Source organism: Euwallacea fornicatus, chromosome 5 (assembly GCF_040115645.1).
Source record: "Euwallacea fornicatus isolate EFF26 chromosome 5, ASM4011564v1, whole genome shotgun sequence".
Lineage (NCBI taxonomy): Eukaryota > Metazoa > Arthropoda > Insecta > Coleoptera > Curculionidae > Euwallacea > Euwallacea fornicatus.
In genome coordinates this window covers 671,513-694,553 of record NC_089545.1, presented here as the reverse complement: position 1 = coordinate 694,553, position 23,041 = coordinate 671,513, and the positions used below count along the sequence as shown (strand labels likewise).

The 23,041-nt window shown below is 39.3% G+C and overlaps 1 protein-coding gene across 12 annotated transcripts in view; it reads right to left on the bottom strand.

Annotated features, from left to right (window-relative positions):
- The window catches only part of by (blistery), a 101,868-nt gene that overhangs the window by 41,451 nt on the left and 37,376 nt on the right, over positions 1-23,041 (bottom strand). For 8 of the 12 annotated variants that reach the window (XM_066282720.1, XM_066282721.1, XM_066282733.1 and 5 more), the window contains 3 exons: positions 21,723-21,846; positions 18,377-18,414; positions 1,880-2,200 (listed from right to left, as the gene is read on the bottom strand). In XM_066282720.1, the coding sequence (XP_066138817.1) occupies positions 1,880-2,200; positions 18,377-18,414; positions 21,723-21,846 (483 nt within the window). Of the gene's footprint in view, positions 1-1,879; positions 2,201-6,536; positions 6,874-9,609; positions 9,750-15,688; positions 15,707-18,376; positions 18,415-21,722; positions 21,847-23,041 lie in introns of those variants that run through there. The other 4 variants (XM_066282726.1, XM_066282729.1, XM_066282727.1 and 1 more) reach the window with 4 other exon arrangements.

Here is a 23,041-nt window from a genome sequence, read left to right as displayed (position 1 = left end):
CCATAAAGGGGGTTCTTTAAAACTCTTTTATTTTTAGACCACACTGATATGTGTTTTTTTTAGTGCTCTCTGTTCTCTCGTTTCCGTTCATGTTTTGACCTTGCAAAATGGTACGGTTCAACTTCTGCTGACGAGGCCAATGTTATCCAATACTGTAGTGCAGGTTCAGTCAAATTGCGCTTTTTATCTCTTGCACGTTAGTGTTTTCGGTTTTGGCCAGTGGCGGAGCCGACAGCACCGAACTAGAATTCCGCCCCCGTCAGGATACGTCTCCGAACGGAAAGAACAATAACTATCGAGGTAATAATGAAAGGAGCCGGATAAAGGCAGTCATGGGTGTCGGATTTCCTCGCATTTAGGTCATAGGTAAACAAATATTTAAGCTCATTATGCGTTCACTTAACGTCACCGCTGGAATAAAATCTGTTTACCACCATAACCTTAATCCATCTATGAAATATTGCCGCTGCTTTGCAAATACCTAGAGATATTAGGGAAATGTGCTAAGCTGAGGCCTTGAGTGGTCTCTGACCTTGATACTCGATACTAGTTTTAAGGCTAATGTTGCAACTTTCAAGGGGGACGCGTCAGGCTAGCATTACTTCTTAAATGGGGAAAATAGTGTTTGGGCACGTATGAAGGAAACGCATTCGTTTTTTAATGCTAAAAGCATTTTGTGTGAAAATAACGAACTGAAAACATCACGAGCAATAAAGGAAGACGTTCCACCGAGACCCTACGGATCGTCCACAATCCGTAAGCCAGAAGTACTGCCGCCGCTCCCCCACCTCGGTTCCATCTGCACCGCTCAATCTACTGGTCCCAGATTCGCCAATTGGCATTCCTCAAGCTCGAGGAGCTACAAGATGGACGTCTTACATCAAACTCGACAGTGCTGCTTTCGTTCTGGACCGACCAGCGGGACTATTAAAAAAATCTAAATTCAAAATTTATGCTTTTTCTGGCAGAATAAACGTTCCACTCAATTGACCAAGGAGGTCATCCAGATTTCCATAGATGATAACAAGTCCAACGGAGAGGGAGAAATTACGGTTTTCGAGCCGGATTACAGGTGGGTGCCACAGTGTATAAATATGACAAGCTGTCCAGTTGCTGCTTCAGTCATCGGCGGAAAGCTCGTGAGGTCACGTCACGCGTTGCAGGAAATGTTTTGAAATTTCTTGAAAAACGGAATTTCCAGAAAATTTTCGCGTCCAAATCATAAACTTTGCTTGATGTCGGAAACCTCATAATACGATGATTAGGAATGCCGAAAAGGCGGGCTTCAGCAGGTCTATCCTCTTTCTCGATGCTGTTTGTAGCTACAGATTTGACCGCCCGATCCTTGAAATATTTTGAATTTTTAAACGAGACATTTGATCATTTCCCGGACTAAAAATTTATAAAATGCTTAAGTTTAAGCCTTCAACATTCCTAACGCATTTAAATGCGCTGAATTCGCAAGTGCCTCGTAGTGGCCTAAATCTGAAAGCTCCCTAATGAGAGGCGCTTTTAATTATTATACCAGCGAACTTTGGAAGCTTTCCAAGTTTATAGGGCGTTTAATGTTTTGTTATCTCATTAAATGCGACCTACAAACCACCGGATCTGCTAGCGAAGCGCGCACACTTGCTAAAGTGCTGACCTATTTGCGTCTGGATGAGGGATGGTAATATCCTTTGGTGTGCAAATTTGTTGGATTGTAAATTATTGAGAATTTCAAGGAGATCATCGGGAGTTTGTGGGAGAGAAGTTTAAATCACAACGGGAAAAACTTCGTCAAAGAAATCTACTCTAATAGGTTAGTTAGTGCTGTTCAATCCTCTAAGAGTGGACACACCATGTTAGTACCAATAAAACTCCACACATTAATTCTTACCAATTCGATTTCGACCTTCTTTTCAACGGGCTCGTAAACGACCTCAACAGTCTCGATTTCTACCACTTTTTTAGTTTCCTTTTTATCTTCTTTTTTATGTTGCGGTTCGCTATCATTCTCGATTTCTTTTTCTGTAGATTCGTTCGACTTCGTTTCTAATGTTCTATTTTCGGAACTACTAGATGACTGCGATAAGTCGTAAACTGATGTATTATGTGGCTCTACTTCGCAGACGAGGGGCGGCGGTGTGGCCACCGAACAATTTTTTTGACTTTGCCGGAATATCCGCCAGCTGGTGTCTGTATACCTTTGGGCAGCCTCCTGAAAATATTTTTGAGTTAATTATTACAGTTGCGAACCAGAAACCACAAACTTAATTACGTCACAAGATGAGAAATCACGAGAAAACTGAAGGAACCTCGCGTGCTTGTGGGGTTTGAATACTTGTAATGGATGAACGAGCATGGTCTTCCCATGTAAATCATTATCTGAAGCAGGAAAACTGCATTCTCATAATACCATTGCCGAATCAATCCTCAAAGAATACTACACATTGTGGACCTCCTCATTAAATGCAGTGACTTAGCTGACCCATGTCGCAATTCTTACATGTATAATGTGTAATATCATATCGTGTCCAATTTAGTTTTCGGCTTCAGTGAAATTAAGCGGCTTGTCAGAGATAAACTCTTGTAATTGTTTATTGCTTGACCCATTCGGGACAATGCATAACAATCGGTCGAAATTTATGTCTATGGAGCAGCTGTGCCTCGATTGGATTGCGAGTGAGGAGGTATAAATCTAGTTAGATGGATTATAAAGTAGTGTTTGTTGTTGATTAGCCGGTGCTGCTTAAATTGGTTTAAATGGAAGTCGAGATAATGAAGAAAAATTTATTACGAAGATTTCTGGTGGGTCCGTTCCACCAAACCCGCAAACCTCATTAGGCATTCCCCGTAAAATCAACTTGTCATCAGCAAATCCAAATAAATCTCGCTTCCCATGAATAAACCAAACATAGACCGGTACAGCTATCGCCATTTTTAAGTCCACTCACGTGTCAAAAAGTCATACCTTTAATACATCTTAACGCTAAATACGCAAAACATGTCCAAGAAGTCCTGTTTCGCCGACAAAGCGAATTCGGGGACAGCCCGTCGACTACATTAAGTACATTTTTCTGACTTAAGTTAAAAAAGTAATCCCAATGCGGCATTAATATTTATATTTACGTGCAAGAAGGTTAACGTCTTAATACATTCCTGAATACGGAATGTGAAGCAAAATGAATGCCTTAAGAGATTCGCCTTCCTGTTGCGTGAATGGCAGTCAGTTAATGGAAGAAGAAAGAGAAAGTGTGACGGGAGAGAGAACTGAGGATCACTGCGACGTCGGGGAGTTTGTCTCCATTGCAGAACTCGGGACGACCAGCTCCGAACGGCCTCTATATACCGGGGGAAACCTTTAATTGAGGGAGGCGGAACGCAGTTAAAACAACGAGAAGGAAACGAACGAAAATCTCTCAGATTGGGAAAGCGGTGGAGAAAAACGTGCGAAGGCAGAAAATGGCGGTAAACAGGGGAGAGGTGAAATCACACTTCGATGTTTGTGAAGGGAAGACGCTCTCCGAGGGCCAAAGGAGGGAAAAGATTCTGGAGACAGGTGTACGTGAAGAGGTACGACAAACGTTGGGATACACTAAACATCTCTGAGAGGCCACAATAAATTAGTAAAAAAGGCGACGAGACTTAGAGAGGGGAGGGGAGGTGGATGGGCGTTGAAGGAAACCTAAGAAAACGAAGAAAAAACTGACTTTTCAAGATATCATCAAATGCCCCCCGTTTTTCCCGAACGACCTTTCTCTGAACTAATTGACCTGGGATGAGAGTGACCCTTCATTTCTGTCGCAGATCAATACTACAATAAAATCGCATTTCCCTAACTTTCTCCACTTCACGTCGCTCGTTCTGCTCAAGTAAATTAACTTCTTCTTCTGGGAAAAAAAAAACAAACAAACAAACGACGTCTTTACACCATTCGCGTCTTATCTGCGCCCCATTGTAAACAAATCAGTGCAGAAACTCAATCTGTTCTTCGGATATCACCTTGAGACAAGAATGTTTATTTTGCTACCAGTAAATAAGAATTCAATGAAAATACCCGTTGTTGGCAGATATTTTTTGTGGATGTTGCAGTCGTAACAGTTCCCTGTGGATTGTAAACAAGATAAAGGCAAATTTCATTCAGGAATTGTTGTGCGTAAGCCTGTAAGCGAAGAGTTGGTTAATGGTGAACTACGTGCGCATGAGAGTTTCACTCGAAAAACCAAAGTGCTTGGCCCGCCATGGTGGTCGATTGGGAATCAAAGTGAATTTTAACACTCGTTAGGAGTAAGGCAGCAAGAAAGGAGGGAATAAATGGGGAGAACGCCGGGTGGATGTGGAAAACGAAACAAAAGAAAAGCATGATCGAAGACGTTTCTGGTACGGTTAACTCTGATTTGGTAGCATTTGTAAGAAGAATTCCCGAAATAACGAACGTATAAACTTAACCGGAAAATGGAAGAAAATGAGGTCGGCCCCATAAATATCCCTATTTTGAAAGCGCATCACGTGCCAACTGTGATCGGAAAACATCTACTACTAACAATGAAACAGGTTCAAAGACGATACAATAAATCTCAATTTTTCAAACACGGCTCTAAAGATTCCAATTTATGCCCACATGGTTTCATCGCCGACATGGGATTATGCGTCAGAACCTCATTATTAGAACCTGAAATTATCGAAAAACATTTCCTCATTAACTCACCTCCTGTAGAGGAGATCGTGAAATATTTGTCGATGCTGCGATTGAAAATATTTCAGATTTATCTATCGCAGTGTTCTCATTATCGAATTTAAGAACAATGGTAGCGGATCGATCACTAGCTATTAATGAACAATCGGAGGAAGCTTAAGTCCGATTAATGCCACATACATAATCGTTTTGGTATGGAAGAAAGTCCTCCCTATGACATAAGCAGGTAATTTTGCAAGGCATTAATTTATTAATCAACTCTATAGATTAGCGTAAGTGACAGTCAAGGACGTTTAAACATGTGTTGCATTGGTGCTAATAACGTTAAATAAATGACTCCGTTACGATGGAAAATGGCAATGTGCGTCTTGAGCAGTTTATAGATTCACTTTTCGGTTTGTTAACTCGAGAAATTGAAAATTTTAACTGTAACGAAACGCTTCCTCGAATCATCATCCAATTTATTTACATTAAGTCTAAATTCGCTATTGTTTACCGCGAGATGGGAAAAAACCATTTTAACGGCCTCTCTTGGTGGTGCTATACGGCACATTCCTCAAATATCGGTTACTGAAAATAGAAAGTCATAACTCTCAATTATGTCTGAAGTTTATGCACACATAAACTTAAACAATAACCTCGTGGGCCTTTCCGATGTATTTTCGCATTTTGAATAAAATCCGCACGTGAATACTCCACTTTAAATGAGAGACTCGCACGTGGACACCCATCCGGCCCAAAATATTACTTCCAGGACGACCTCATTTAATGAAATATCTTCGTGGTGAGAACGGACACCACTTTCCGAGTAATCGCGAAAAATGCATTTTATCCATTTTTGGGCGGCGAGACCTCCCATCGTCAAACAGCCTTGAAGGGAAGTCGCGAAGGCGACGTGGCGGCTCAGGAAGCTGGAACCATCGATAAGGCATTATCGACGACTGCCAAAATGTTGGTGCTACCTAGGTCAGAGAGTCGATAACCTCTTCGACTACGTTCTAAACCAATTTGCGAACCCAGTCCCCAAGTGTCGTCATCCATACCATCAGTGCACCATTTCTTATGGCAAATACCCTTAATGACACCAGGTGCGTGGTAATTGTTAATGAACGGCGGGCCCCACTATTCGATGATCAATCGCAATAAGTTGCTCTATGTTGGCAGAGGTCAAAGTCACATTAAGACTTGTTTAGCGTTCACCGGACACTTCCGACTGGCGCAAGTCAACCATTGAAATGACATCTTCCTAGGATCGTTCAGGAAACCTTTTTGACGATTGTGACGATATTTTGTGATGCAACTGTGGCACTCACAATTATTGCCACTGTGATTCGTCACTTCCGTTTTGAAACATCATCACTTGATCAATACGAGATTTTACATCAATCACTTTATGATGTGTTTGCAGATGTGTTTAGTGGAAAAGCAGCTGTGAGCTCTCGTGGCTTGTTGATTCAGAATTTATCAACAATTTGGCAACAACGGCTAAGGTCAGACTTTAATTTCCATAATAGCGAAAAATTAGTTAAACGTGTTACATCACGACTATAAAAACTATGCCGGTGAAAAAGCTGCGCTCAAAGTCAGCGCTATTTAAACTCGAGATTAAGTGCGCGTTGAGACGGCGAATCTTAGGATTAATCTGCAGTTTTGTGTAGTTTCTATGCATTAGACAGCGCGATTTCTCCTCTCTGGATAAAATTTGAAAGGCATCGATTTGGGGTTCGCAGCTCTTGCGGGAGACCAACCTTGAAACGTTCTTGCGTGGGACTCCGTTGTCAGGCCCTAAGAGCTGATGATGAGCTCGATGACATGACGAGATGCAGGGGAAATTAGCAGAAAGAAGAAACCAAATTACCTCTTTGAGAGTCCATAATTCCTCTTTGGTAAGCTCCTTGCTGGATACTTTTTTCCTGCCCATCTCCGAAGCACTAAACTACCAAACTTTTGGATGTTACCAATGCAGCAACAATCCGGGCACTGGCTAACCGAAAACTTTCGAAATCGAAAACGGAATTTGTCCAAAACATGGGTATTCGCGCACTTTACATAAGTTACCACTTGTTGAACTTGCTGATCCTAGTTGATTGTTAGGTGTTCAAGTAAAGATTGTGCACGATATTTGGATTAAGCCAAACACAATCAGTCGCATGTTTCAACATTGTTTTATCTTGGATGTTTGTTTAACCTTCCCCCTAAAATATGTTTAATAATTTATTTGCTTATTTGTGTGTGCCGACTCGCGCGATATTAAACAAATTCTAAAAATAAAGTTTTTGCTGTTGAGTATTTTTAATTGATGGAAATGGTACGTCTGGTAAACTTTAAAAGGTGCGAGCTCGGAATGATAATTTTATTATTACGAGACCGATTGGGAAAAGGTATGCGTAGGGGACATCGTGGAACTATAACTAACAAATGTCAAGGTGAAATGTTTAATCATTATAATTTTCTTTCGCTTCACCGTGTTTACCCAGTCATCGGCAATTTGCCGCTTTCCAGACCGATACCTGCAATGCTCACCGAGAGCTCGCAACAGTTGTCAAACAATCATTTTTCCCTAACTCCATGAGAGCACAGTGGATTCCGTTCCCATCTTTAAAAAGCAGGTTTCCTCATTACTCACGTAAATATGCACGTAGGTGAGGAGGCTCATAAAATAAATATAGAAGTGTTCCATCTCAAGTGGATTTATTTTTAAAAATTAATAGCGAGCTCTACGAGTGTACGATAGGGATCGCAGCAATTAAAAATTATTTTAAGATATGTCCCGAAAAATTTCGAAAGCTAATTAAGGCCTTTTAGGTTTTGTAGACGTTAATCAATGTTGCATTTCATTCCTTTGGCAATTATTATTTTATCTAGCGAAAAGCTATCGAAGATAGTGCTGCGCCTTGGAGACGTTCTTGCGCCTAACGGCCCACAAAGGGAGCAGTGGAGAAACTTTCACGATTTGCAATTGGTGAAATTTAATAGTAGACTTGATGATACATAGGCAAAAAGGAAAAATGTTCGATCGCGAGTTCTCACCGAAATAAAAGTTCACCCCTGGAAAAGTCCGAGGTTAATTTATATTCCATTATTTCCCAAAGTATGTGAACAATGTCTAGAAATATCCGCTCCAAGTTAAAACGAACATTCGAAGAATACTTTAAGGGGAATTTATCGAGAAATTGGAAATGTTGTAACAATTCGTCGATACAGCGATAAATGGCAACGCAGCAGCGTTCATTTGTCTCAAATTTCCTATGGCTTTCGAAGGTGTGATGACATCTATCGCAATTTAACCAAAGTTGCCAGATTTTGACAGCTGCCTAAACGTTTCAGGAGTTTACTGCATTTGCGACTTCACACGATGATGGATCATACGGTCAATATTTATATGTATCATAATAGGGCCCGTACTGGGTGGTAACTTTATGGGAAAGGGGAGCAAACAGCATAACTCGTAGTGCGTACCAATATGGCATTTACAGTCTTTACACACATAATATAAACTTGTCCTCATATATTGTAACAAAATGGCAATTTATCCTTTCTCAGAAAGATTAAACCTCTGCAGAATAAATATAGGCATCTCTAGTAGTTCTACATGTTAAAGCAGACCTATTTATGCAACTGACCATGTACTCAGGTGCGCTTTGCTTTGGGTAAATGCTAATAAAAACCAACTCTTCTCGGAACGCATCTCTTATTACTAATTACTAACATTATTCCTTGAAACAGGCAGCTGAAAATTAATATAATAATTTGTTATGTCATGTTCATGTGTAGTTGCTCAGAACGCATGAAACTTAATTATCGTAGAAACTTGATGTTATGTTCCAACGGACATGAGTGCTTTACACCGGTGAAATTCGTAAAGAGGAGAAAATTTATAAAATTGGTGTTGAGCGTTAAAATTAATGATTACTCTACAGCATTGTAGGAATGAAAAAAATATCCACTACCAACTCCCGAAGAGTTTGAAGAACTTCCGAGTTAAAGTGGGATCGACGTCGATATAATAGATCCGAAACTCGTCTAAATTTGGGAACTTTCTGAAATATTCGAAAGACTTTTCCTGGAAATTTATGTATTATTTGATGAGTAACTTGTCAAAATCGTGGAACTCCCCTAAAGAATTGCGGGTCTTCGGACGCGTTGTTGAAATGGCAGACGGACAAAAAAACAAAAAAAGCACAAATGGCGCACAAAAAAGCCGGATAAATTTCCATGAATATTTTACACGGTTTTCTTTATTTCTTTCCGAGGCATTTCCATATATTGCCTTGCAACCCTAGATATTTGCCTCAAAATATTGAAATCGATTAGAAATGTCGGCAACTCAATTTGGGTTTAAAATCAACATGCAGAGGTTTTTTTTCAAATGGGCTCGCGGAAGAGAAAACGCATTTTCGAGCTGTATCAAAGGTTTAAAAAAAAAATCCTTGTTTAATAAAGCCACTGAATCCCTGCTGAAATATTAATAAACTTCTTCAAATGCGCGAATTTTAATGAGGTTTTGGGATGGTTAAAGAGTCAACGTGTGCCATTTTTTTTTTAGTGTTTTTTTGGTACGCTACTGAAAACCTCAAAACCATCCCTAAATGCCAGAATATTTTATTTATATTAAATCTCGGAAACCAGGGACGTACAGAAGGTCGATTAATTCCGCAAAGATATTTTTTAAACATAATAATTTTCGTAAACAATTTACCACTGGAGACTAAACCATTTTGCACAATTAGCACGAAATCGTGCTAATGACAATATTTGATTTCGACCAAATGTCAATGGGAAGTGAAAAGACCAGATCGGCGGTGTAACTCTTTAAGCAAATATTATGGCAAATTCAAATTGGATCAAATTTTTCATAGGCAAAAATCGACGTTAACATTGCGGCAGTATTTTAACAAAACATCTACGCGAATGAAGACAGAGCAAAGCACCTTCGCACCAACAGTAGCACTAACTGGGGCACATTAATCAGATGCCCGTGTTCCTCGTACTACACTAAACACCATAACAAGAAGAACCAAAGAATGAGAGACCCATAGACAACGTTTCGACCGGATGGATCATGAGACGAAGACTGAGCGCCATACGCCTAAGTCCCATTTTCAAACTATTCCTAGTGTTTACACTAGCTCGTAAGGCTGCATGTACAAGTCAGAAATAAATTGAACCGTTCATGATTTTATTAATTTACATTTTCGAAACGGATTGCGCAGATGTGTTTTATTTATTTACAAGGACAAGGAAATGAAACCGATGTCGATGTTGTAATGGAAGCATTTTTATGTTTTGTTTGGCGCCCGTAAAAGTATCCAGCCTTCGTGTGGTTTTGTTTTTTTTATACAGGCGTGGCTCCAGGATTTTGGCCAAATTGCTAATTCTTTGGCGCACCTTTAATCGATTGATTCGGTTAGATACGATCGGATTAATGATATATACATGGATATATACATACAGCTCATACAGGGCAATAATGGAATCGAGTTTCAGCGACAACTGAAATGTTACAACCAAAAGGTATGATCAATCGGATTACTGTTAATGGACGAATTGATTTGATTAAAGTGAAACACGTGCAGTTAGACCTGCCCATGAGGGACTATTGCATAAGGGTGGTCGAATGCTTAAGTGCTTATGCTCAATAAGGATTAGGCATAGACGACAGATAGAGAGTTTTTGGAACCTCTGATTGTTAGTTTTATCAAATGTGATGTTTTTCAGCTCTAATGTTTCTTCTTTCCATTGTCGATACTTTATGCGAATTACGTCTTAACCAACTTGAAATTTATTCAACAGTAGACGTAAGCGCAGCCATAAGGCGCGAAGATCGTAGATGATAGCGGAGAAGTGGGTTGATCCAATCCTGAAAGTGGGCCGTCGTCCTTTGCAGTCCTTCTCAACGAATACCAAGACAATCGTATCAATTTTGGGTTACTTTTATTTGACCTCAAAGGTTTCTCTGTGTCCGCCACTGCGTTTACGTTACGATTTATAGGGGCATAATTCATTCCAAACTGCATCATACTTAGGACGTTATAAACCCATTATTATTAATTTATTCCATTAGCGTAGGAAGACGAATCAGAGCACATGATGGGTCCATGTTACAATTTTTCCAAATTATAAACTCATCATTAAATTTAACCCGGATATTTTGCAATTATTCATTTAGTATGCAAGCTAATAAAAACCATATTTGCTCATTCGTTTACCAGATAATGTGATGATGGCGTATGCGAATAAATTTACATATTGCCTAGTTACGTGTATTTGTTAATTGTGACAGAAAGTGCGATGATGTAAATTAATGTAGTACACTTGTGGTGTTGGTCAATTACTGGGGAAAAGTTAAACTACCGAAAAAACCACGTTAGACGAGCATCTATTAAAGTCCATATTCCACGTGTATCGTAGATTAGCGACGTTCGCCCACATTGTTTAGTGGTTCTCCTTAAATTTTTACCAAAATCTTGTTACCACTTACAAATATCGAATTCTTCTCAACGCAAATAATTCCAAGTTTACTTCAATCCTTTGCCTTCATCTTTAAAAACCGGTTAACAAGTACCTCAGTGTTTGATTTACTCTCTATAGTCCTCTTTTTCATGTGTTTACCAATTTAAGAATGCGTTTTGCAAACATCATTCTCATGCCATGGTCTCGAAATCTGTCAAAGATTGAAGCACACCAAATTAAAATCTTCAGTGCAATTTCAATAACTGCTGATCAAATAAACCCCCCTAAAGTTACTTTTCCTTTTCCTGATTCCGAATTCATAATCCGAGACGATCCTTCATGCATGATTTGAGCCGTACAAATAAATGAGTTTCTTTGCATTTTGCTTTATTGCCCTGAGCTAAGTATATGCTATTTTTACGCCTTTGGTTATAAATGCGTTTGTTTGCAGGAAAAATGTTTACCCAGAGTGTAACGGCCTAATTTGTTTACATGCCTTAATCTTCCCCTATTACACATCGCACTTGGTATGCATTATCAATTTTTTAAGAGAGAACTTAAGTAGACTTGGCGGAAATGCTTCTGTCAAAAGATCATTTCAGTCCCTCCTCCCAGCTGTACCACAATGGATTTGGACAGGTGCTCTCGTAACAGTACCATCTCGCTGATTTAGCCGACTATTATCTTTTTGCTTTCATGCAACTGTTTGCAATATTTTGTGCTGCTCTTCGAGGGGCCTCGCAGAAAGTATTCGAATAATTGCTGCAAACCGCATCATATTCTCTATCAGCTCATCCTTGTCCTCCAATCGGGCCTCCGAGAAACGGGCGGTAGCCTTCTAGGGACGTACCAGGAGTTTTAAGATGATTAGAGGATGAATTTGAGGTAAAGTTATGCCTGCAGGGAAAATACTTCGCGACTGCGCAGTTGCGAGTGTATGGACGAATTGGTACGATTTTGAGGCGTAACATTCCGTAGATAGTTACGCTCTCGGAATAGAATCGCAAAAATATCGGATATTTTGGTCATCACCTAATTTCATTGTATAAATTTGTACATAAATTAGGCAAAAAAAGATTTCATACAAATTGAAAGCGCTGAACAAGACCGACATAAATTAGGCTACATGCCAACCGGTATAGGTCGTACACGTACCACTAAATTGCTTGAGCTGACATTTAACAGGAATGCCTATCGAATTAACTGAAATGTTCATCCTCTTTGTGGTAAAATGTTTCTTATTATCCTGCTCGTAAAAAAGTTAAGGGGCCGTAAAAGCCTTAACATATGATTTCGATTAAAGTGGAACAAATGGTGACATCTCCTCAGAAAAGGGAGAATACAGGACAGCTAAATTAGCCATGGCAGAAAAAGTTTGTTGAATCTTACGTGTCGCTTCAAGGACACATGGTTCAACGACAGAAACGGATCTGACTGGGTCAAACAAAAATATTCAACCTTCGGATTCATAAAGGAGAAAAAGCGACGGCCGCAGGAATTGCCACAAAGCATCGATAAAAATGATATATGGCCATGAGCGTTGTTTTTTTATTCCGGCCCGGATAGGCCGCCAAAGTTCCTATCGTTATCGAAACTAATGTCTTTTTTCTATGCACTTTTTCGCCAATAAAGGTGTTTGTAAATAGATCCTGCACTCGGATTCTTCTATATCGAAAGTAATTCCGTGCATTTTTAATAATAGTTAAACTCATAAATTTTAGGTAAAAAGTCACATCGTCGTAGGACCTAATTCGTTCCCTGCGCTCCTGACCTGGCGAGCCACTGTTCTTTTCAACTTCAATTCGGGAATTTCGGCTCAATCTAAATTCTTAGCGTGATCGCGGTTGCCTGATACGTCACGCTGTTTTGGAGGAAGCAGTCGTTCTCGACGTTCTTCCCCGAACCGTTCCGAAGGCGGCCTTCCAAAGCCACCTCAGGGAAAAACGCCAAAATAATGCGATGCGGGAAGTCAATTCTTAAAATTCCGTTTTTTTTGTAACAAATGACTCGATGGGATAGATTAAAATATTTAGGATGGCCCTGCGATGCGATGCACCATCCAACCACGGCATCATGGTGTGCACCATCACGACGCTTTACGGCCACTTTGGACAAAAATGCCAGAATAATCCGACACGAGGAGGCAATGCATAAAGCCTCGTTTTTTTCCTTCCTCCCCCCCAAAGAAAAACAAAAAAAAACGACTCGATGGGCTCGATCAAGGTTTCTCAGAGGGCCTTGCGATGTTTACTATGATTCACCATTTTTTTTTGTGACATCATGACGTGTATCGTCACAACGCTGCACGGCCAGCTTCGGCAAAAAATGCCAGAATAACGCGATGCGTGGAGGCAGCACGCACGGCCTCAATTTTTCTTAAAAATTACGCGATTTTACATTATAATCTGTTTTTCTCCTAATGGATTTTGGTGGTGGTGAGCGTGGATCATCGGTGGGGTGAAAGTTCAAGTGGATAAAGTGTAGAAATCAGGAACGCGAGGTTAGTTTAGGTGAGTCCAACCTAGTTGAAAGTTAATGTAACACCTTTCTTGGTCGTGTAACGGAAATCCGGCCGTACGTACGTATTATTTCCTTTTTTGTCTGGGTCCAAACCCAGAGCAGCTTCTCGCCGCCTCCAACAAATGGAGTTATTCATCGCAGGCACGCATAGTGTATATCTGCTTTATAAGTCCTGCTTTATGCGGAAACAAACTTTTACATCGTGTCTTGATACTTTGCGAGATTAGCCTTTTGACATCAGATCGAATTGCTAACGAAAGAACAGCCTTGCCGCCAATGAAAAGGCGCTTTACACCTAACAATTTATAGCACCGGCACGAATCAATCATGTTACATCTTTGTTGCGGCTTTCGAGATTAAAGACTTTTTACTAGCTAATAAAAAATACACTAGAGACACTTCGAAGAGAGAATCTGAAAGCTTCCAAATTCGCATATCGCTATCTGCACCAACCGCGATTAATTACTATAATTGAGCCGCGAACACCAGCGAATAGATAACGAGCAAGACGAAACAGATGAAACCCATCCCAAAAGTGAAGATCGTATTAATTGATAATGCCAAATTTATCGAGGAAAACAAGAAGGATAAATCGGCACTGGAGGTGTCAAAACAGGATCATAAATTTGCGACCTGTCCTTGAAAGAACCGCCTTCGCGTTGGCGGCTTTTTCAAAATAAACCGTCCATCTTTGTCAAATTTAATCGGCGCACCGGGGTTTTTCGGCCCATGGCCCAGTACAACCTGTCTTTAGGTGATAATTATGGTACTTGATTGGCTGGATCTCACCTTCGATTTCTAAGAAATGTTGCAGAATGTGAAAGAGAAGGGAAAATTTCAGTTTTCAGGTATTCATCTTATGTGATTGAACCCAATCTCCCACTCGGCCATAAACTGATTCGTCTCGTAAAACCTTACATTACGCACATTAGGCATTACCTAAATAACTATTACCGTATTCAATCTAATGAAAAGTTCGGTACAATTACAGTTCAATTATATTAATAAAAGCAAAAATTATTTATTCGTACTACTGGAATGTTAGAGTTGTACGAGTAATTGCCAATAAACAATTTAACTAGGAAATCATGTTTTCACTTCGTATTGTCGCTAATCTAAGTGAAATTTGCCTTCGTTCTATGTCAAACCAAAAGAATCAGCTTGAAAAACAAATCAAGGTGCGAGTCCCTAGTTCCAGAGTACAGAACTCTCTCCTGAAATTCCATCCTCTTGAACAAATAATGTATTTGAATTTTGCTAAATATCCCTGTACCAATTCGTCAGATTGGGAAGGAACGCAGATATTTTAGTCATCCCAATACATGTAGGTGTCGGTCGGCAGAAACAATCCTGCCTTTCCTTAAAAGATCCTGAAACATGACCCGAAATTCTTGCTTTTCATAGCAAGGCTTATTTCCACCGCATTTCAATTTTCCTTTAACCAACTTTTGTACGGTTTTATTACGACTTGTTTTCTGTTTTGTGGCGCTCCGCTTCACCAATACAAACGCGAGTAATTGCAGCTGATATTCGGATATTTAACTGGCAATAAAAAAGTTGCAAAATTTACGACCTATGTAAATTCGTAGAAATAATAAATTAGACGATATCAGCATGTTATGGCGGCTTGCGATTGTGGCAGGTGTACCGTACAAAATGCTTTAAAACAATAGGCAAATATTGTTACTAGAGGCAATAAGAAAATGCGTGAGTCCTATTGATGGAACTTGATAGCAATAACTAGTAAGAGAGTAAAGCAGGACACAGATCCCTCCACTATGGTTGGAAGGCTTTTCATAGTATTTTGTTCACTTAACATCCCAGGAAAAAAACATTGATAAAAATTTAATTTATTTACATTGAGCGAGTTCAACGTCGAGAGAGTTCTTGATGCGATGGTGAAGGAACCTCATTTGAATTATCGCATAAATTAAACACACTGCTTCCTCTATATATTAAATCTATAATAAATTATGTTATTTTGTTGAATGTTTACTCCTCCCAGAAAATATTATGGCATTGTTGCGTTCCACTTACCATCCTTCCCAACACTCAATTGATTAAGATACATATATTTCGAAAACATGAATCACCCAGCACCTTAATCAGAACAACCACAGACAACAAAACTAATCAATCACAGATTAATTCTTCGTCTTAACCTCGACTTTTCACCTGCCGCGTGTTACAAGTCGCGAACGCGAACTGATTAGTTCCTGCTAATCTAGCCTGAAAGCCCCATTACTGCACGGCCCAGCCCGTGCTCTATGTCTGCCAAAAACCATTAATTATTGGCCAAGTTCAGCAAAGTGCGACTAAGCTTATTACCTTGGCCTTGAAAGATGTAGGAGTGTTCATCAGTGGCAGCTCATTTATGCCTTGGGGCAACGATGATGGTGGAAGTGTGCTGTAATATGATTTTGGAGGAAAGTAGAAAAAATTGCGAAAAGCAGCAAAAATTGTACAAAAACAACTTTCCGGCGCATTTGAAAACTTTAAACCTTTAATATTTATTTTAATTTAACGCAAATAACATCGTCTTTTTGCTTTCTCATGAAGCCGCCTTTGCTCTAACTCCCGAGGCAACTTTCTTATAGTCATTAATCAAACTCTACTAATGTCTTGGACCGAAGCGACAAGCTGTCGTATTAAAATGGTATTCGTCACGAACCGAAGTTGACACCACCGATAAGCATTAGTTGAAAATAATGAACCATAGGCTGTCACGTCCAGCCCGAAACCCGATCCGAAGTTATCCATTTGACCTGGTATCGTTGCAACCTCCAGAGAGATTCCGTCTTTTCCCTTCGGGGTTCGGAATTATCGTTATTAAGGATTTAAGTAATGGCAGGAATCTAAATGCCTATACTAATGACCAACATCAGATCGTAAATCCTGCAATGATATTGTTGTATTTGCCCTAGAAGTGCCATCACGAACCATCGGTCTTTTGGCATTAGAGTCAACATCCTAACTCGTGGTACTTGGTAATCGAGATAAGCGGCATTGGGTTCTTTGACTTATTAGGTAAAGGTAATTTACCACTAACTGGTATCGATGGGTTTTTTGAATTCCTGTCATTGCTCACAAGGCGAAGAAAGACATGCAGTCTACTTCGTCTTGGTGGGTCGAGAATTATAGTATTTGTCAACAAATTCGAGTAAATAGAGTATCCCGGATGTTTATAAACACTAACGAAAAAGGGGAACTCTTAATTCCTGATAAGGAAATTCAATCAGGTAAAACTATTTACATTGCTTTTCAGTGATTAAGTAAATCAATAGCGATTGTATAGAGCCTACAGTTTGTAAATGCAAAAGATAAAAACTGATTAAGGCCAAATTGTTTATTAACTCTAATTTGCTTCTAATTCGAAACCATTAAGTACCGAAAAAAGTCCATTATTGATGTCCTGTCCTTTAAGCCTAGAGCTGACCGCGTAATTTGTTTTTTGTATCGGCCCACTTTATCTTGATAGTGGGACTCAGATGCCAGATAAGGCGGAAGATAACATGAGGTAATTGATTTCCTCTACCACACTACTATTCCTGCTTTCGTGACCGCGAGAAGTGTCACTTGTAATAGAATATATGGGCGAAAGATAGGAGAGGAACTCGAGTGGAATTTAAAACGGTATCAAAGAACTTTATTGTAAAGAATAATGGATGAAGCGATACTATGGATGAAGAAGTTGAAAGTGGGAGAATTTATGAGCAAAAATACAAAGATTGGGTATATAATGATAATAGAATGATATTTTATATTACACCATGTGGAGTCGCCTTACGACGTATAAAGGAAGAATCTTAATAGGTGACAGAGACACACAGTACATCTAAATCATAGATGAAACAAATTACATAGAAGATTTATGGATGGCCAACATGTGAGGATTTCGTGTATTCTGCGGACTTGAGATACTGTGGCCTGATTGGTTAGGAAGAAAATATTTCTGACAAGGTTAACGTATTTCCGCACGCTGACAACCAACCCGAGCGCCCTTTCCAGCATTAAGTCGGAAACCTACGAAATTTTTCTCTTCGTACATCAATCAAATTTCCAGAGTCTTCTTTTCTGAGTTAAAAGTTCTAACCATCATTCAAATCACAGCAGTCCCTAACTCGTAGCGCCATCTTTCAATACATCATAAAATCCTCTCAACTGCACCTACTAACTAACCACAGTTGGCTCTTTTCAGTGTTTCGTTTTCACTGCCGACACTCCCACATGCAGACTGATCTTATAGGGCTCTCATGCGATATCTTTCCGTGTTGCCCCGGTATAGCGCGGCATCGGCGATCGACGCAGTGAGAACAAATTTACTGAACGTTAGACTTGTAAGCGAGATTCACGACGGGGTCGTTCATTAGGCAAACCGCAATACACCGCAGTGCGAACGGTTGCATAACACTCACCTTCACTTGCCGCAGGAAGATTTACAGGCCACGATAGTGATGGGCGTAACGTCGGAAGGGTCTGCTAGAGATGTAGCGGGATGATTTTTTTATTAGTAACGTGCCAAGTGGTGTGTGTCGGGACCCCGAGTTTCAGGTTATTTGCATCTTCAGACGTATGGTCTTTTCCATAAGTTGAGGAATCATTTTATAACAATACTGTGCATCAGGTCATTTTAATTCTGGACGCTATGGATTTGCCTTTGTGGCATAATCAATTTCATTCATTTCATTTGATTGATTGGTGCTAGTAATATAGAACTTGACTTACCTTGCTTTCGCACACTTTGTGGCAGACGTATTTGCACACTGCAAAAAAAACATAGCAAAGATTAACTTAGAGAAAAAAATGTCGGTTCTGTCACGACAAAACCTTTTCTGAGACAATAAAATGGGATAACACAAATTATGTTGAGGTTGCATGAGAGGACGAACTTTTCAACTAAATTCAGTAATATCTCGCACGTAGCTGTTTCCGAGATAATTGAAATTGATTTTTAACTCTAAATTTTGAACCTTATTAATGCACTCACTACTCCAAAACGTCGAAAAATGCAAGATTCTAAATCACTTGAATGTGAGTGGTTTTCTCGAGTTTACTATATCGTAGTTATTAATAATTCATTACTAACGACGTATTATTCCACAAAGGGGCACCTCGTAAGTTTGTCGTAGGTGGATAAGAAACTTTGCAAAAGTCTGGTACAAAGACTTGATATACCGCAATAACGAATTGGTAACATGTTGTCTTGGAGCGTTTTATAAGTAACTCGCATTTACATTTCGTGGCGGTGTTCGAGTAATGAAAGATCTCCCTACAAAACCACCGGTTACATGAACCTAAATTATTGCCAATTTATGTCAATTACTCACGAAAAGCCCTGGTTGGCAATCAATCTGAAGGAGGAAAATACGCTTCTATGCAACATACAAATAATGATTGTCCATTATTAGTTGACAAAGCAAAATGGACAAAACTTCTTTTTAAAACCACGTGTAATTTTTAACGGAGTTTCCTACTAGAAATCTTTGGATTAAATTGGGAAAAGGCAATTTCAAGTGAGTTCTGCTAAGACGCAGATTGCAGTATTGTAAAGTCTACAAGGGCAAAAAGTATTTGAAAACGACGGAAGTGAAAACCTGCAACACGCCTTCTATTTTATCCGGAGCTCTGCATTCTTACAGAAGAGGTTGAGAAATTCAATTTCCTGTTTTTAGTTTTACAGGGTTTCGAGTGTTTTAAACGAAATAACGGGACATTTTAAAGCTTTTTATACTGAAAATCGACTCAATCAAGAAGTTCCTTTTGTATTGAACACACACGAGATAAAACACACCAGGAAAGTCCTATCTGTGCAACGCATAAAGCAACATCTCAGAACATTGACTCGGACGTTTTGTCCTGTCTATTATGAATTTGCAGGCACTGCAAAGGTCGTGCATAAGACTCGATTCAGCAAATCCTTGGGGTTCATTCCCATGGGTTTGTTCTTATGGGCATAGTTTTCTGTGGCAGTCACTCAATTTTTTCCGAATATTTGTTCATAAATCTTGGGATATTGTAGGTTAACGATTGTCGTAAATTATGAATGGCGCCAGTCCTATTGGCCTTTAACGAAAATTACAATGCTTAGGCTAGCAATTGTTAGCTTACAGATTAAGTTTAAGCTTGCTCAACAGGTAGCGAATTCATATTTTACGACCCAATTCTTACTACGAAGGAGGTTGATTTGCATTAGATGTCTGTGTTCAAATCGCCGAAGTGTTATCAGCAATTTTAAATCTTCCGAAAATATATTTCGTATTAAATGTTAAGCGGAGGACACTTTTGTACGAGAAGCAAGATGAGGGTGCAGACCTGAAGCAGTCCCTGACCCGTCAAACTGTTAGAGCAATCGCTTTAAATTTAGAAAGGTGTTTTCACAATTTCTCCGTGAATATACTTGTTCGATTTCTTACAATGTACTCTTCTCGAGTCTCTAGAGATCAAAATTAGCGAAGAGCTGAATTGCACACTACACTGAATACCTTTCTTGCATTTTCAAGCGTTACAAGAGCCTGCCATGAATAATCCCGCTAATCAAGCACGTTTCATACCCGAAACAAACGGCCTAATGCTAATACCGGGATGTCAATACCCCAGTTGCCATTTTTGACAAGGAAATCGTGCTCAGATCTCAAAGGGGTCAACACGATTTATTGGCAATGTAGACCGAGCAGGGTAATTGCATATTCTTAAAAAGCGTTTGTGATCTTGCTATGAATTATTGGATATTCTCACAGGCATCCGTGGAATCTGTTAAAGTTAAGCTTCATGCGGATTATACCGAACGATACCGCGAGCTATGACCTCTTAAGGATTTAATAATGATGTTAAAAAGTCAAATATTCGAAAAAGTTACCCGGCTCTGCTATTAATAGCTCCCAGTTTTGCAAATAGTCTTAATGTACAAAACAACGAGCTGTTCTGCATGTAGAACTAATCTATTGGTTAGTCGAGAAATTGTCGCAGTGAATTTTGGTTTCCAACAATGGGATCTAAAGGTTCGTGCCAAATTCCACAAAATTCATCAATGTTTCATTCGTTCTAAATAGTTTTCCCACGAATGAAAAAAAAAAACTCTATCCCCTTCCAATTTGGACTTGCTTGCTATTCCACTTAAACATAATTAAGAAACGTATGGAATATACTAAACTAATTGGACCGGATTTTCATCACACATCATGATCGCACATAATGTACTCTATTGATGCAATATTCCATTAGGCAGGAATTAATTAAACTCTGTATACATCGCAGCCTCGTAAAGCCATAAGAGGTATGAGATTGAAAGATAATATAACGAATCCTGTGTAGGAACAACAAAATACAGGAAGAGTGATTAAAAATTGGGTGGTTAGGTTAATTAGTGTGTTACCTATCAAGTGAAATAACCGTTAACGTTAGGAAGTAGGCCTGAAAATTGTGAAACCATGAAAATCACGTAGGTACGCGGTCAAATTAGTGTGGAGAAGAGAAATTTGAGACGAAGAAAAGGTTGCCGTTAGGCGATTTTAATTAATTAATTGTTGCGCGGTTCTCGATGATGAATGCAGGATTGATTATATGCGTAAACTGTGATTCGTCACAAAATTACTGCTATTCACCTGGTGGAAATTAGGCATTACACGAGACAAATTTGCAGCTTTGAAGAAAACTGCCGTGTAGTATGAGCAGGGGCCCTCACTTCTCAGCGGACGCAATAAGGACAGGCGTGAACGTCAATAAAGGAAACTGAATCGGAAAGTTTCGAGGGAAATTTGCGCGCTCCTGACCCATAATGGCACTCTTATCAATGGATTTTCTCTTGGCGTGCCAGCAATTTAATTGGAATAACAACCATCTCACCATAAAGGTATGCGCAACGCTCCAGGTTTTCAAAAAAAGAAAAAAAAAAAAAAAACAAGTCTCAAGAAATTATTCCCTCGAGACATTGATTGTTCGTCCTTTTTCTCCGCGTCGAAATAACTTTTTCTCCCGTGACTCTTTTCCCCTCATGCAAAGATAATAATTTAGGGCAACTTTTGAAATTTTAATGCCGACTGAACAATAGGAAAAATAAGACAAAATAGTTCACCTCTGCAGCAAGATCCCTCGTTGATTATGGGCTGATGGCAGAGATGACACGGTCTGGGCTTCTTGAAAGTTTTACGTCGAAATGCATGATTGGGGGTCTGAGGAATTTCACTGCTGTCTTCGTTCTGAAAAAAAGGCAAAACACGAATTAGATCCAGCTCTTGATATGCAAATAACAAAAGGCACATGTTACGACTTGAAAAACAGATGATAATTATTTCGTCTTGCAGAACCAAAGCTGTGTGGGTACTGAAGCTCTCGTCGAATAACTCAAACAGTGGATTTTTCCATCTGAAGGTCGCAATTTAACTCAACAACTAACAATATACCTAATTGGTTACGAATTTATCGTCAATTAGCGACAATGTCATCGTTTCATCCCAGTTGGTGCCGCGACCCATATTTATCTATAGTTTTAATTTGAGGCCCATTTATCACTTCACGTGATATTTTGTGTGCAATAAAAGCGGAATTTATCCGATGCCCCAGAATGCCTAATTCGAGTTTGTACTCCAATTTATGAAGTAGTTTTAGTTTAATACGCCAACAAATGTGAATACATTTACTTCTTCCTAAGACTTTCCAAGTCTCTCCTTGCCTCTAACCTCAGAGAAAATTCGTCTAGGAACCTTGACTAATGTAAAAGTGTCAGTTTGGGAAGTAAATCATTAATTCTCTAGGAGATGAGGGGGTCTCTGAAATATAGCGAAATAAAGATTGCATAGCTGTTTCCTATGATGTAGCTCCCCTTCCAAGATTGACAGGATAATCGCAGACTATCAATAAGGAGTTAACTGCGTTAGACAGTATTGTATAAATGTCTCTGCAAATGATCTTATAAACTTTAACTTTATTAGCTCTCAAGACATCTGCTTTTATGAACATGACACTCGTTCCTTTCAGATTATATTATCAAGTAGAGTGAAGGAACTTAATGGAACGGTTCAGTATGAAAGACAGGTAATCTAGAATTTAATTAAGTACTAAAAAGGAATTTACCTTCTGCAGAATATTTCTTAAATCCACCTCTAAGTAAAAGCAGCTCATGTTTATACGACTTTTTATGGGAAAATTCATTCCATTTCGTTTTAAAACCTCGCAGAAAACTATTTGCGGAAGTTTTTACGTCCCCGAGATCTGCTTCCTCAAAAAACACAAATAAAGGTTTTATTGGAGATTTAATTAACGAAGATTATGAGCTAGCCGGGACCGAAAGGATTTGCCATTGTTGAAGTTTCTGTTTTTCTTTCTGTAACCGAAGTTCCGGATTTGTTTTGTTCGAGTTTAGTGAGGGAATTATTTTTGCAGTTGAGAAAAGTA